Source organism: Manis javanica, chromosome 14 (assembly GCF_040802235.1).
Source record: "Manis javanica isolate MJ-LG chromosome 14, MJ_LKY, whole genome shotgun sequence".
Taxonomy (NCBI): Eukaryota; Metazoa; Chordata; class Mammalia; order Pholidota; family Manidae; genus Manis; species Manis javanica.
In genome coordinates, this window is record NC_133169.1 from 87,274,918 (window position 1) to 87,292,171 (window position 17,254).

At 32.9% G+C, this 17,254-nt stretch overlaps 1 protein-coding gene across 4 annotated transcripts in view; it reads left to right on the plus strand.

Moving 5' to 3' along the window:
• The window catches only part of ANKHD1 (ankyrin repeat and KH domain containing 1), a 116,282-nt gene that overhangs the window by 66,913 nt on the left and 32,115 nt on the right, over window positions 1–17,254 (plus strand). For 2 of the 4 annotated variants that reach the window (XM_017652159.3, XM_017652160.3), the window contains exons 11-14: window positions 9,649–9,736; window positions 11,851–11,978; window positions 12,172–12,315; window positions 13,321–13,423. In XM_017652159.3, the coding sequence (XP_017507648.2) occupies window positions 9,649–9,736; window positions 11,851–11,978; window positions 12,172–12,315; window positions 13,321–13,423 (463 nt within the window). Of the gene's footprint in view, window positions 1–923; window positions 1,161–9,648; window positions 9,737–11,850; window positions 11,979–12,171; window positions 12,316–13,320; window positions 13,424–17,254 lie in introns of those variants that run through there. The other 2 variants (XM_017652158.3, XM_017652161.3) reach the window with 2 other exon arrangements.

Genomic DNA, 17,254 nt, shown 5'->3' on the forward strand with positions numbered 1-17,254 from the left:
TAAAATTTTATTCTCTTTCCATTTTTTTGGAAACTTCTTAGTAGGTTCTCTTTAGGATACTTTATGCTTATTATTCCTATTTGAATGGGGCTTGCTGTTTTTTGAAAATCATGGGGATAGGGAGAGGAAGTGAGCCTCAACAGTCAGCTTCTCCAAATCATTTAGTTGTCTCAGACTGCTTTCTTATCAAATCTCTACCATAGGAGCACATATCCCCTTAAGGTAGACACATTACCTAGGTAAGAGGTAGGAGTAACTTAGGGTGAAGCCTTCTCTAGGCCATATTTCTTTTATTTGGAGACTTAGTTGATCCTGCTCAGTGACTGCAAAGTTTATTACTATTTCTTTAACCATAACCCTATCTCATGTTTAAGTAATTTCTCTCTGTCAGGAGTCTAAATCTAGAGAAAATATAGATATTCCATCTCTCAGGTTCTTTGAAAGTTCCTATTTTAATTGAAAAGTGTCATCATTAAGTGTGTTTATAATGGAGGAGGGGAGCTACCTAACTATTTAATCATCTTATGGTATTTTGCTTACTTTTTTCTCAACTTCTGATATTCCCAAATCTTTTGATTAAATTATTTTATTTGGTTAGATATGAAAAGATACTGCTCTTGCTTCTGTAGCTTTAGTTGTATTTGAAGAGAAAGGCATGAGTTCAAATAATTCAGCAGAATTATATCTGCATATATTAAAGTTTATATTAAAGTTATATCGGTAGAGTACCACATTATCATATACTTTAAAAAAATCATAGTTTGCTCATGAGATTATGATTGCTACAGATGAGAATCTTTTTAGTTGAAGATCCTGAGTTTAAAAAGCCCAGCACCTGAAGTACCAGTCACAAGGTCTTCATGGCCAAATGTGACTTTAATTTTTGGAATAAGATCCGTGAGTTCTTCTTTTTCCTTTCACAGGACAAGCAGGAGGACATGAAGACTATTTTGGAGGGCATAGATCCGGCCAAGCATCAGGTGAGGGTGGCCTTTGATGCTTGTAAGCTACTACTAAAGAGTAGATGTTATAGGAAACAAGAACTCTGGATATCTGAATTGCAGCCAAGAAGTTCCAGGACCCTGCTGGGTGACAAAGGAAATCCTCTTCATTGAAAAACATTATGAAGTTCCAATAAAAAGAGATTTATATTACTAGTAGTTTGCTTCCTTAGTATTCTTTTTAAGTGGTATTCCTAAGAAACCTCTTAGGTGAAAAATAGATTTTCTTACTCAAATAGTTCTTTTGCATTCCCCTTCTCAGGAGAGTTAAGATACCCCAGAAAGTCTGAATTATAAAGTCCTCTGCATTCAACTTTGTTCATCAAAGACCTGAAACTCAGATTTAGGGTAATACTTTGGATTATTTTTTATATAATCCTCAAATAAACAGAAAAAAGTTTAGTGAAATATTTATTATATTGTTCATGCCCTAATTTCTATAAAGTTAAAATTTTCTTCTTAAAATTGTCCCCTGTAGTTTCATTCTGAAATTTCTTTTTAAGAAGGTGAATACTTGTTTATAAGCAAAGATTACTTTTAAAAAAAAAGTGTGGAGTTTGTTCCTGATGGTTTTAAAATCAAGCAAATTTAATATCTGTTGTAATCCAGAGAAATTTGTTTAAACTCAGGTGTAGTGCTTAATTTTTAAGTTAGGAATAAATTATGATTGTAGCGCAATGAACATAGGGCATCTAAAATTTTCAGTATCAAGCCTCTCAGTCATAATGCTTACTAAATATCCTCATTATTGGCTTGTTGAATGAAAACTTGTTACATTCATTCTATTTGAACAAAGTAAATAAATTTATTTCACAAAATATTGTGTGGAAAGTTCCAATAAAAAGAGATTTATATTAATAGTAGTTTGCTTCCTTAGTATTCTTTTTAAGTGGTATTCCTAAGACACCTCTTAGGTGAAAAATAGATTTTCTTATTCAAATAGTTCTTTTGCATTCCCCTTATCGGAGAGTTAAGATACCCCAGAAAAGATACCCCAACTTTTACTTGGTTTGCATAATATCTCAAGCTCTCATCAAGAATGTAAAGCTGAGTGTTATCTCAGATATAATATTCTTTCTCAGATTTGTTAAAGGAAATGTGATTATAAATCTCTTGCTACAAATAGATCTCAAATATTGGAACACTTTTTAAAAATGGGGTTTGCAGCCCTCTTTTGGAGTTCAGATCTGAAATAGGCAGTCTACATTTTAAACAATATCCCAGGAGATTCTGATGACAAATCCTCCATATTCTACACTTTAGTCATTGCTAGTCTGTAGATGCATCATTGTTAAGTTCTTTTCTTTTTCCATCTTTCCTTTAAAATTGATCATTTTTCCTCCATCCATACTGAATAAGCTTGTTTTTTCTCTTTGTTACTTACGATTTTTAGAAACTGAGCTAAACACAAGCTCTGGAACAGGACCTCAGTCTTTTATCCATCTCACTTCTCCTGAGGGATATGAATCTGATCAGTAACAGTAGATCACTAAGGCAATGAGTAATATACAGTGGTAGGTTCAAAGAACATATCCCCAGGGGTAGTACCAGAATCCTCCAGTACATATATAATATAAAAAGAGCTCCCTCCCTTCTCCTGTGATGCTCATCCTTCCTCCTAGACAATGTCCTTCCCTGACTCCAACAAACACTGCCTCTGTGATATAGTTACAGTCCTTAGATACATATCTTGGGTGCCCATGACTGCAGTTTTAAAGGAAATCAACTTATTTTTTTAAAAATCAACTTAATTTAAAACTAAATTTTGTTTTCTAAAGCCAAGTAGAAAGAAACTACATCTTTTTCCTCATAGTGCTTATTCATCAAAACTAGAACTTGTTGGTCATGGATAGGATTTTAAGGGACTTATAAGCTCTGAGTACCCCTTTATCAAGATACTTCAACCATTAGTGATTAGCTTACATTAGTAAACTTTAAACATGATCTCCCACTTTTTAAATGCTAACTTTTTATAAAGGAATAACATAAATATGCATAGTTTTAAATTTTACTACTCAAAACTGGGAAACTATCCATTTTTTCCTGATCTAAAACTATCTGGGAAATACGCAAAAGTCTTAATACATTTTTTTAAAGGCCAGGTTCTCTCTTTCTAGGTTAAAGTATGTTGAACGAGTCATTTTCAGCTATCTCAAGGTTGTTTAAATATAAGTACAAAATGACTCCCAGTCAAGAAGGTAAAGTCAGTGTTAGTATGAAACCTCTCATCTATATCATTTCATGTACATAGATACAATAAAAAAGGGAGAAATAAAAAAGGAAACTAAAAATATGTAGCTATATTCAGAAACAAGATTAAAGAACTCTGTGGATTAGAAATGAAACAGATCTACAGCTGAAACTATAGGCCCAAGGAGAATTAAGACTAGGAAGCAATGGGCTGTGGCGGCTGGGATTTCAACATCAACAGGGAAATAGGGACTGAATGCATCTCAAATAGAGCAGACCAATAGATGTAGTCCACTTAATTGAAGCAAGGAACTTGGCACCTTATTGCCATACCTGTGAACCAAGCTGGAAAAAAACGCTCCAAGAACCTGCCCAGGGTTGCAGTTAGGAATTAGTAAATTGTTCTTGGTAGAGGGAAGTTGCAAAGACAACAGTGCCAACTAACAACTTGGAGGGCGCCAAACTCCACAGGACCAAAAGCTTAAGTTGCCAGTGAAAGATCTTCTGAAATGGACTTGAAGGGGCCAGACTGAGGCAACTTTCAAATCATCTGATGAAAAGGGATAAGTTTGTGGATGGAAATGAAAGAACAAACAACTCCCATGCAGAATGATCTTTTTCAAATAAAAAAATTACAAAATTCAGGAGCAAATCTACATCCAGAGATAGTCAAAATACAAGCAAACAAAAGGCAAAACAGGAGAATACAGGTCCAATGAAACTGAAATAAAAGATTTTAATCTTAAAAGTTTTAAATGCTTATTTTAAACTATGACTGATAGCCATAAAACAATGAGACAATGAAGCAAAAACTGATAATTATATAAGTTAAGAATAGATGGATATGAAACAAAATATTTAAACTTAGGGGGGAAAAAGGTGGAAATAAAAACAGTAATGTAGGATAAACAGTGTATTGGACACAATTAGTGATTAAAATGATAAGAAAAAGCAATACAGCACAAACATAAAGAGATGGAAAATATGAAAGAAATTGAGAGAAAGGAGATAGATTGAGAAGTTCCACACTATATGAAGTTACTGAAAGGATAGAAACAGAAGGCAGAAGCAATGTTTGAAGAAATAATGATGGAGAATTTTCTAGAATTGAAGCAAGACATGAATCGAGTGGAAAAATTAATCACTAAGCAGCACAAATGAAACTGCAGAATTGTAAGGATAAAGAAAATTATCTTAGAAGCTACTGGAAGAAAAAAATGCATTACTTACAAATGAACAACAATCAAATTTTTGATGGCAGATTCTCATCAATAATACTAATCATATTAGACAATAGGGAGTAATATCCTCAAAATACCAAGAGAAAATATTACAATATAGAACTCTGTACTCAACTACCATTCCAGAGAAAGCAAAATAAGCATATGTTCAGATCTACAAAGAATAAAAGAGCTTACCACCTCAGACCCTTGCTAAAAGAACTACCAAAAGATATGTACATCAATGAGAGAAATATACCCAGGAGGAAGGCGTGGGATGCAAGAAGCTACGGTAAGCAAAGAAATTAGTGAAACATACTATATATATAAATTTTTTAATATAAAACTTAAATTTTTATGCTTATAACCAAAGCAATACTAAAACTGTAGATAGCAATAGCATATGAAATTCAGAAGGATGGGTTAGAAGGTTTAAAAACCATGCTTAGAGTCCCTGTGTTGTTCAGGAAAGGAAGACCAAGTGCAGAATAACTTTAAAATTTTTTAGAAAAATCTATCAGTAATCAGGACAAATATAAACCTATTGAACTCAGTTGTTAAAAGGCAAAGACTTGAATTAGGTTAAAAGTCAAAATCTAGCAGATTTTGGTTTTAGAAGATAAAGCAAAATGACAGGGAGGGATTGACAAAGTGATGGAAAAAGTTAATGTAAGCCAATATTAATATAAGATAAAATGAAATTTTAAGCCAAAAGCATTTTTAGAGATGATTGAATGCTCTTTCAAATGATAGAACAGTTGCTAATCAGTAACTAACAATCTACTCTCCAAATAAAATAGAAAATTACAAGAAAAGTAATCATGTCTACATTTGTAGTGATAGGATTTTTTCCATATACTTCACTATGAAACTGATAGCTCAAACAAATAAAAGAATTTGAAAAAATCAAGTTTACTCTTAGAGAGCTAGCATTCTGTTTCCAGTAAATATGCCAATACATGGAACATGTATAAAAATTGTCCATGTTTTAGGCCACAAAAAAGTCTTTAAAACTTAATCATATGGAGTACATTTTTTTTATCTCTATTGCTTTAAAGTTACAAATCAAAAAAAATTTTTTTTAATTCCATCCATCTAGAAAATGAAGAATACTTTTACATAATTCTTGGGCTCAAGAGACAATCATAGTAAAAATTACAAAGTAGAAAATTGTCACAAAAACTACACATTAAAACAGGTTACAGTTAAAGTGGTATCTTTATTTCCTTAGAAGGAAAATTTTATATATTTATGTAAAATGAAAGTAAATGAAGCTAATAAAAGAATAACAGCACAAAGAAGGAAGGAAATGGTAAAGATAAAAGCAATAGTGAATAGAAAATTTCAAAACTATAAAATAGGGATGAAAAGCAAAATTAAGAGGTGATTAAAAAGAAAAACTACTGAAATAGGAAAGTCAGACTTTCAAAAAGGGGAAGGGAACAGGTAAATGATAGAAACAAAGGGAATTAAAACTATTTGCAGTAGAGATCATTAAAATTTGTGAGGCAATTATATGAACAGTCAATAAATGTGAATACTTAGATGAAATAAATACTGATTTTTCTATATATAAATTATTAAATTGACTCAAGAAACCTCAATAGAACAATAACTATATTACAAGTTGAATCAGTAGTTTAAAGTCATCCATCCAATGACGGTAAAAAGACCATGTGGATTTATAGGTGAGTTTTATCAAATGTTCAAGGAATAGATAATCCCTATATTATCTTAGCTATTTGCAAGGACAGAGAAAGAAAAAAAAAAGTTAGACTGTATAATACTTAAATTTGTATCCGTGGAAAATAATTGTGTTTATGAAGGAAAAAAAAGATGTCTAAAAGTTTTATTGACCTTGAACAAACATTGACCATACTGATAAACCCAAAGTCATAAGTAGTATACACAAATTTGATTCCTGTTTTAAGAGAAGGATTTAGTAGATATGAGACCAGTGATATATGTTGTGGGATATACATTATTGATCTTAGGATATGAAATACTATAAATGTGTTATAAAGTTGTTTTACAAACCACAGTGTCAGAATTATATTGTTCAAAACCAAAGGAATGTATGTGTGTTTACTTACAGGGAGGAAAATAAAGCTTTTAACAATTTGTTTCATAAATTTATTAGTATGTTGAATTTTGAAATCTGACTTGGGGTGAGGATCACGGGACTCTACTTTGTGATTTCTTACCTTTTAGCAGCTATTGTATTACTATTTTTAAATATAGAGAACTAACAGTTACTAAACTTTAAAAGTTTGTTGTAAAGCAGGGCTTTCAAAATCTTTGGTCTTTGCCATTACTCATGGGACCTAGTTTTGTTGATGGGTGTCCCTCCCATGCTTAAGAAATAAGGAAAGAGTGGGGGTGAGGATTTAATAATATTTATAACTGTTGAACCTCTTTATATAACAATGATACTTCAATAAAAACATGAAAATGAAAAACAAGAAAGAAAAAGGAAAGAAAGGACAAGTGACATTAGTATTGCCTATCCATGTCAGTAATAATGTACAGTTGACCCTTGAACAATGTGGGGGTTAACGGTGCCAACCCCTACACAATCGAAAATCCACATGTAACTTTTGACTCCCTAAAACTTCACTACTAATGGCCTATGTCAACTGGAAGCCTTACCATAACATAAACAGTTAATACACATTTTGTATGTTATGCATTATATACTGTAATCTGGCAATAAAGTAAGCTAGAGAAAAGAAAATATTTTTCACATTGTCACAAGTCTCCAAAAAATTGCCCAGAATATTTATTGAAAGAAATGTGTAAGGGGACCTATGCAGTTCAAGCCCATGTCGTTCAACGGTCAACTTGTATTATCAAATGCAGATAATGAATGTCTTAACTCTCTAAGTTTAACTCTCTTAATTTCTTGTTAAATTAACTTTTCTTTATCTTACCTAGTAGAAAATTGAAACTTGAAACCTCAATATTATGAGAGGGAAGATTTGAGAGGTCAGTTATGCTTAGGTTCCTTCTTGGTATACAGTATTCCAGCACTTCATTGTTTGAGACATTAGGTTTATAACGGTAAGCAAAAATAGAGATGACAGCTGTTCTTATGGAGTTCACAGTTTAATGTCAGAGTCATGTTAGCCAAATAACTACACAAACAAATATATGATTGAAACTTACAACAAGCAGTTCATATGACTGTGTCATATATATGGACCCTGACTTACAATGGCTTGACTTAAATTTTTTGACATTATGATGGCGTGAAAGCAATATGCATTCAGCAGAAACTGTACTTCAAATTTTGAATTTTGATCTTTTCCTAGGCTAGTGATACATGGTAAGATACTCTGAAGATGCTGGGCAGCTCCCAGCCAGCCGTGCAATTAAACAGCCAATATACTTACAATCATTCTGTTCCCATTCAACCATTCTGTTTTTCACTTTCAGTACAGTATTCAGTAAATTACACAGGATGTTCAACACTATATTATAAAATAGGCTTTGTGTTAGATGATTTTGCTCAAGTGTACGCTCATATAAGGGTTCTGAGCACATTTAAAATAGGTTGGGCTAAGCTATGATGTTCAGTAGGTTAAGTATATTAAATGAATTGTTTTTGACTTTATGTATTTTAATCTTACTGTGGGTTTATCAGGACATAACGTCACTGTTAAGTCAAGGAAGATGTGTTATAAAAAGAGTGATTGGTCAGGAACCTCAGGGAGATCTTCCTTGAGGAAATAACACTTGACGGGATGTGAGGGATGAGAAGAGCTAATAGAAGTGTTATAGAGAAAGCAGCTTGACCAAAAAAGCCCTGAGATAGGAAGGGAAATAGTAAGTTGCCAAAGGAGCAATTTATTTCCAGTGTGTAGTTGATTGTAATGATAATTCAGAAATAAGTCAGATGGAAAAACTGGACAGACAAGTTTCTAAGTCTTTTGAGTAATATATTCATGGTGTATATTCTGATTGTGTGGAAAATTGGTGGAATGTTAGATTTATCTACATTTGAGCATAAGTTCAAATTCCATTCTAAAGCCAAACTATTTTTGCATTGTCTATACTTACTCATTCTTCCACACCTTTAGAGTTAATAAAAATTATTATCTGATCAATATGCATAACAATTGAAAGTCAAAGTATAAACTACTTTTTATAGGAGGTTGAGAAACTCTTCAGTATTTCTGTGAGAAATTCCTGTCACTGCAGTCCAGTTTAAAGTTTCTATTAGATTGTTAGATTGACAATCTACTCTTATTTCTTGTTGGTAGTTTGCTTGACTTGTCGATCAGATATAGTCATGTAAATAGACTAAATTGTATCCTGTTGACAGAGTGCACTATTACTCAGTTGACTGTATGGTAGCTAAAGGATTCTGAGTTAGAAGAGTAGAGCTGAACTAAAGCCTGATTTAATCACTATTCCTTATCAAATTTTTCTTAGTAACAAGAGAACCAGAACAACAGATGTCAGTCTTTGCATGCATAATGAAAGAGGGGATAGGAGAGAGAACTCTTCTAGAAGTGATCAGTTACATTTTAATACTTCGGTGAATGTAATAACAGTTCACAGTTCTCCCAACAGACAGAGCTACTTACCATACAAGCAAGCCCATTTTAGTGGCATTTGTTACTAGGATGGTTGGAAGCTGTTTTATCATTCATTCATTCTTGCTGGCAAACTTCCTAGAAGAATAACAATCTTCCTGCTATTATAAAACTGCATCTTTTGCATTTGACTATTCATGTATTTAATTTCTACTCTAAAAAATATCTGCTCATTGGTGTATTTTTTCCTTTTTAATTTATACTACTGAAATACCTTAGTGTTTTTCTTCAGGGATTGGTTGCTAGCCTATGATAGAGTTCTGACTGGCTTCTGATATAATTAAGATCCTCCTAATCACCTCACGAGACTAATATTCCTTTTTCACAGTTCAGATGAATAGTTAGGAAAGCATCTTTTTCTAACCTTAAGATTAGAAAAATGTAGCTGTTTCTCTTTGAGGATCAAACTGTTCACAGTATTATCTTTAATGGTTATCATTTGGTATACAAAACTGAACTTGCCTTCAAAAAGTTATACCATCTAGTGTGGACTGAAATCACTCTTGCATTTTGGAGGAATTGAGGTAGGTAGTATAAGTAACTACATTAAGTAAGTATTTCTCATGTCATGTGTAGTAAGTGCTTAAAATACATAGTTAATGAATTGGTACTGATGGATTATATTTTGTTCTTCAATAGGAACATGAATCTGAAGGTGGAAGAACACCTCTGATGAAAGCTGCAAGAGCTGGTCATTTGTGCACTGTGCAGTTCCTTATTAGCAAAGGTAAAGAAAGTACAAGTGATCATTTCCAAGAAGCTATAATTTCTGGGAAAAAAATTCTGAACTGTTGGAATTTATGTTGAAGTTGCAAGTACTGTATTCTAGTCTTTTGTTGCTGTATTTTATTTATAGCATAGAGTTCATGAAGTACTTCTGGGATTTTTCTTTATTAGTTTTGAGTTTGAAGTTTTTATCAACCAAACAGCATGTGGTTGCTCCCAAAAGTTGAAAAACCCAAATGTAAATTGTCCAGCTATATTTAGTAGAGTATTGTTCAGCGTTCTGGCAGGTCTGCTGGAAAGGAGGGTTCAAGAGAGCAAGTCTGTAATTGTTTGTTGCACAGTTGAATTAAATGAGTATACAGGGGGGTTATTTATTATTTTTATAATCCTGTAGAGATTCTAATATTAGAATATATTCAGGCAAGGAAGTTCAAATGATGGACAAAGAGGTAGTTCGAGGCTAATTACTATAGAAAAGTAAAACACTTAAGCCATATTAGGTTAAGCTGTATGAAATTGTCATTTTACACATAAAAAGTGGTATTGTCAATCATTTCATTTGTTTCAGCCTAACACTGTGTATAGTGTTAGAGGTACTCTGTAATCTGATGAAAGGTTATCTGTATTCCAATTGAATTCTGACATTTTGTGCCATTAAGAATACAGTGTAAAATTCTATCATTTTAAATACACTTGTTTTCTTCTTTAATTGGATAAAACTTAAATTGGATTCATAGCACATATTTGCTACCAAGTAAGGCATGTGTTTACATGATGTTTTAACATAGTCTGTAAAAGCTATTTACGTCAAGCACACGGAAGTCATAAAAGGATGGGTAACCTTTAGAATTCTTTCATGTTCCTTTACTAAAGAGGTTAGCTGATCATGCCCAGCAACGACTCTGCTAAGCATGTAGTCAGGCTTGTCAGGAGTAGCAGGAACACACTGATGTCAGCCTTTCCAGGCTGTAGTAACTGCTAAACAACCCCACCATCTAAATTTATTATTAACAACTTTAAAAATATTAGTGTTGCTACTGTAAGGATCTTTGTCAGTGTGCCTTGCCCCTTCTAAAAGGTTACTTCTGTGCAAATTAGGATTGGGTTCAGCTGGATTATTTCTGAAAATTAAATAATAATAGTAGTTTCACTCATAAGTTGATTTTTCTCTTCATAAAATAGTCTGGAATTAAGGAAGAATGAATATTGCTATCATCTTAACTACTACTTGAGATTTATGGAAGTTACAAAGGTAGTTGAACTAAAAACTTTTTCCTAAAAGTTTAAAACTAAAAATAGAAAATAACTATTTTTCCAGGGGTCAAAAATAATTTACTGTAAAAGAGGCTAAGAAAAGTTTTGCAGCTAGATTTTTTTCAGGTCATGATAAACAAAGCTTTCGAAAAACTTACTAAGTAGCCTTTCATATAACATAGTTGGATATTCTTATGTCTTCTTTCCATATCCAGGTCCCTCTGACTCTTAAAATACACAATATAAAGAATTACATTTCTCTTGATTACTGTTTAAAAAAAAATCTGTTTCTCTACTTTGAGACCTGGCTATATTGCCATACTCTGAAAGTAGATCAAAAATGTCTTTGAAACATTTTGACTTACATACAATTGTATTATTTGATGCTTACATTAACCTGTATATATTTATTAATCTTAGTCTTCTAGATTTTCCATTTTAAAAGTGATATTGAATGAACGAACTACAACTACGCGCAACAGTGTGGATGAATCTCACAAATATTATATTGAGCGAAAGAAGCCAGACACAAAAGAGTACACTGTATGATTTCATTCATAAAAAAAGTTCCAAAAATGAAAAACAGTTTGGAAGTCAGGATAGTAGTTACTACTGGAGGGGTGGGTAGTGACTGAAAGGGGGCACAAGGTGGGACTCCTGGTATGTGGATAATACTCTGTTTCTTGATCTGGGTGCTGGTTACACAGGTGTGTTCACTTTGTGAAAAATTTTCAACTATACACTTCTGATTTGTGCACTTTTTTTTGTATCTATGTTGTACTTCAAAAAAATCTTTAATACTATCTGTGAACTGGCTTGATTCCAACTGTTACTAAGATTGCTGTTTATTTTTCTTTGAAGGTGCCAATGTGAATAGGGCTACCGCCAATAACGATCATACAGTAGTATCACTCGCATGCGCAGGAGGTCACCTGGCAGTTGTTGAACTCCTCCTGGCTCATGGGGCTGACCCTACTCACCGACTCAAGGTATTCTACTTAAAAATAAATAATACATATATTATTAAGATACACTAAAACTTATCTGATCTCTTAGTGCTTAATGTTTATTACTGTTAAAATGAGTTTTGTTTTTATATAAGCTGCTAAAAAACTGAATGTATATAGTTATATTATAAGAAGAAACTTGCAAATAATTAATTATGGTGTCAATTTTTCCCAGGATGGCTCAACAATGCTCATTGAAGCTGCAAAAGGTGGCCATACCAATGTTGTTTCTTATCTATTGGATTATCCAAACAACGTTCTGTCAGTTCCTACTACAGATGTGTCTCAGCTCACCCCACCTTCTCAAGATCAATCTCAGGTAAAGTAAAACAGAGCTGACTTATAAATATAAGTATTCTTCAGGTTGGTTGGTTTTTATTTAAAATTGGTTCTAAGCAAAGTGGGTTGGTTTCACTTTTTATTACATATTGAGATAAACATGATCCTAAATTCCTTAAGATTTATTTTCTTCAAAAGTACATGGAAATTTTTTTATTGTCTTATTTACAGAAAATCATGTTTTTAAAAAACCACTTAATACCAGATATAAATATAAATATTCCATGTTGTCATCTTACTGTAACTAGGTCTTTAGGGTTGTTTGCTTTTTAAAGAACACATTAAGCATGATCTAGAACCAGGAGAAAAGGTTTCCCTTAATACCTCCCAAGACAGTATTAATTCTAGAGATACCTACTTTTTTCACCAGAAAAGTTTGGTTAACTAGAGTACGTGCAGCAAAAATTCGTGAAAGTAATTTTTATACCTACCTAAAAATATGGAGAGAATATAGAGAGCATACTAAGTGTAGAAGGTCAGTAAAATCTGAAGTTCTTTTCTATAAAGTTGTCCTGAGAACTGCTAAAATACCCCAATTCAGGAAATATGTTGGACTTTTTTTTTCTTTTGACTCATACAGAATTTTAAACAAGGATAGATTGGCCAGTGATTATGTGACTTGTACTCCTACCTGTAATTGGAACCAGCAAGTCATTCTTAACAAGAAAGTAATATTAATTTCATTTATCTTAATTCATTGACTACTTGTAGATTGCCTTGAATAGGAGTTAGAACTTGTATTAGATCTTGTTGATACATACTCATTGTTCAGAATGGAGGTCAGGTTGAAAATTCTTTAAAAACCAATTTTTAAATATTTTAAATATTCTCAGATACTATTCCTTGGTGAAGGTTTTTGTTTAAGAAAAAAGAAAATGAATCTGGTAGTATATGAGGAAAGTCTAAAACAGGATCTCTGTTTCATTTATGTGGTTTTGTTTTATTCTTTGGTCTGAGATTATTTTTTTCTGAGTTAACTTTTTAGGTTCCACGTGTACCAATGCATACACTTGCCATGGTTGTACCTCCCCAGGAACCTGACAGAACTTCACAGGAGAATTCTGCCACCCTTTTAGGAGTACAAAAAGGTTAGTTAGTAAATTATGTTTGTTAAATTGAGTATGCTGTCACCTAATTAATGAATTCATAAAGTACACTTTCAATTTAATGGTACACAGTTACTGTGTACTCAGAATTAATTGAGGTACGTAGTTCTGACAAATGCTAATAATTTTACAGACTATTTAAAATAGAAATGACGTAAGTACCAGGAAAACTTACTCCTTATTGTCCTGTTAACATACTGATAGGTGTAGATTTCATCTGACACAGTTGAAAATACTTAGGAAGCATACCAAATCCTTGGCTATATTAAAGTAGCAAAAATATATTGGACTTTCATTTTCCATTTGACATTTATTTAGCTAAACAATAGTATAATATGAGGAGTGAAAATGTGTTTGCTGTCTAGTTAAGTCTTAGCATTGATTCAGTTCAGTAAGTAAGAAGCTAAGAATTACATTTAGTTTGTTTCAAGTAATGTGGAATATAGTGGATTAACACCTGTCAGTATGTGAACCTGGACAAATACCTATCAAAAAGTAAATAAACAATATCCAAGTGAATATGAAGAAGTAGCATACTCGATTATAAAAGGACTCAAGTTTGTGAGGTCTGATATTTTTCTTTTGTGAAGTGTCTTCACTTGATAATCATGTATAGTTGTCATATCTGAGCTCTGTGAAATAGAGAAAATAGGTAATATGTAAGGTATCAAAACTATATAAAAACAAATCTATGAGCATATTTCATTCTGTTGATGATAATCAAGTCCTTAATTTTTGAAATCACAATGAGGTGTGTAAGTAAATATTAGTATCTTTAAGACTATGATGAGGAAAAGTTGGTTAGGGGTGACTGTTATAGCAGCAAACAGAAGCTTCTTTCAAACTATGTCCATTTTAGTAATTTAGAGTATTGAGCATGTTCACCAAGAATGAATTCATTTCTAATGTTAATTTTAGGGATAAAATATCTGAACTCTATCTTAAGCTAATTCTAGCAGTTTTCCTTTGGACACGTAGCCATTCAAACTTTTCAGAAAATGAAGACTGCTATTTTTAATCTTAAATAAAAAGCCAGCTAAACATGCATTAAGGAATCTGAGCATCCCAAGCAACTGACAGCTGTTAGTAAAATACTTAAACATAAATGCCTGTTTTTGTTGCCAAATGGCATTGCCAAGCTCATATCTATTTATACAGGATCAAACTATGATAATGCATTGTGTTAAGATGTCATGTTAGTAGTATCAATCATATGTATCATAAAATATTATGTCACTATGAATTAGGAAAAATCTGTTAATGTAAAAGTACACACCAGACAGAAAAGCCTCTCATATTATATTAGATATATTACTACTTTTTTCTCCTTAAAGTGGCTTTTTCTCAAATCTTGTCATTTATGTCTCTGGAAAAGTTCCTTTGGGTGATGAAATTGCCGTTTGACCCTTTTGTGTTTGTTTCTTATAAGACCTTAGATTATTTCTGTGTTGCATATATGATTAGGGATGGGGGAGGGTATTCTCTAGGACTCTGTCTTCTAGCAGTCATCTTTCAAATTCTTACAAGATTTTATTCCTGTATTAAGTTTTTTTATTATTCATATCTGCACCTTCTTAAAATATATATTCACACCCTTACATCTTACCCAGGTTTTTATGTATATCCTACTCAGATACTCTGTTCTTTCATGAGCCACGTGCACCATTTGTCCAGGCTCCATCCATTTTGACCCATATTCTCCTCATTTAGGTAACTAATCTCACTTATCCATTGTTGGTTTTCAAGGATTTGAGGTTCTAGGAGACATCTAACAGAGGCCTCAGAATCAGTTCTATAAACAAAATGTGAAACTAGGTGAGAGTGATTTCCTCTGTTTTCAAGCATTATTTGGCTTTATTAACTATAGTTATGAACATTCAGATGGGAAAGGGTGCATAAGTAGTATTAACCCTTTGCCTTTCCAAAATCAATTTTGTGACTAAATTTGTTGATTAAAGTCATTTGTTGCACCTAACATATTTGTTGTGACTGGTTCTTTAGAGATTCTAAAAGAGAAGATTCAGCAGCGTGATCATCCTTTGCAGGTTGTACAACTTAGAACTCATCCATTGCAAAGCACTAAAATGATGTCAGGATAAACAAACACATCTTTTGTGTGTACCTCAAGCCATCTTGAGGAATAATTTCCTCTCTGAATTCCTACATCACTTTATTGGATCTTCCTTCTGACTTTAGTCACTTCTGCCCTTTTCTCTCCCCTTTGGACTTCAAGAGTAGAAGGCTGAGTGAATCAGTCCATCCCTGGTGCCTTGTCATCATAGCTCCTCACTTTTATTTATTCCCTGTTTGTCCCTCTTCCCATTCCACTACCTCCCCTGTAGGCAACCATTCTAAGGCTAATGTGCATATTCTTCTGTTCTTACAAGTTCTTATAAAATGTTAACACTTTGTATTTTTAATTTACATAAATAGTACTGTGTTGTGGATCTGTTTTTTGCTATTTACTTTTTTCACTCAACACTGTCTTTAAGATCTATCCATGTGTCCACCTCGAGTTTGTTTTCTACCTGCAGCGCAGTGCTTCACCCTGTGTATCCTCCAATTTTACTTACCATTTCTCCTAGTGATGGGTACCTCTCAGGTTGCCTCTCATTCCTCCCACCACAGACAATGCTGGGATGAAATTACTCGTATAGTCCCCTCTAGATCGGCATGAGAATTTCTTGGGGATAAATTCAGGAGCAGAATTGCCTGTCAAAGGAATACATACCGTTTATCTGACAAAGTGCTACAACTCCACTCTCTAGAATGGCTACAGCAGTTTACCCTCCTCCCAGCAACGTGTAAGGGTTCCTTTATTATACACCTCACCTCATTTCCATGCTTGCCAACCCTTGGCTTTATCCTTATATTTGGATTTATGCATCTTTATCTCCCCTTTTAGACTGTAAGCTTCTCAAAGGCAGGGTTTATGTTGCTCATCTTTGTATGGTCCACTCTGTTTTGCTTGCACCAGCTGTTCAAATATTTGTTGAATAAATTAGTGAATGCCAGGCCTAAGAATATAGATTATTCTGAAGGCAAAAGAAATTTTTTTAAATCAAGAAAATTCTAAAAAATTAAGAATGTTTAAGAAGACAGACATTGTGATTAAAAGAACATTTAAAAAATTAATCAACAGTAGTATTCTAGAACAGTGGGGGAAAGACCGAAAACAGAAATGCAAAGTAAGAATTAAATTAACATGCTGTCTTATTTCAGAGTTGTTTCTTGGAATAGGCAATATGAAAATTTCTTTTTTTTAATCAAATCCTAAAACTATATAAATTATATGTATAATAAATAAAATTGAGCATGCCCCTGGTATTTTACTACTGATACTCTCTAGTGAATTTCTATTATGTAATCATGCTTACGTGGGTTTGCATATGCCCAAATTACATATAACTCCTTACAGTAAGAGGTTGAAGTTGAATGTAACACACGTGCCATATCTTTGAACACCTTTGGTTACCCTTACTGTATTAAAGACGTTTAGCATGCCCTGTTATTTTGGGAAATTTTGAGACAGGTATTTATAGACAAAAAGGAAAATGAGTCAACTGTCAGCCAATGGCTTTCATTTTTGACTGTGACAATAAGAAATATTTTATATTGAAACCCAGGACACAGTATATACCTATTTTTCCAAATACACATTCTATTAGATAATATATACCCTACTGTATTTGATGTACTATGTTACTTTCAGTTCTACCTCATCATTTTTTTTTTTAAGACCCAGTTGGGAATGCTGTTTAAACATCATTCTAGTATGGTGCTGTGCTGTGTGGTGATGTAAGAAAGCGAGGG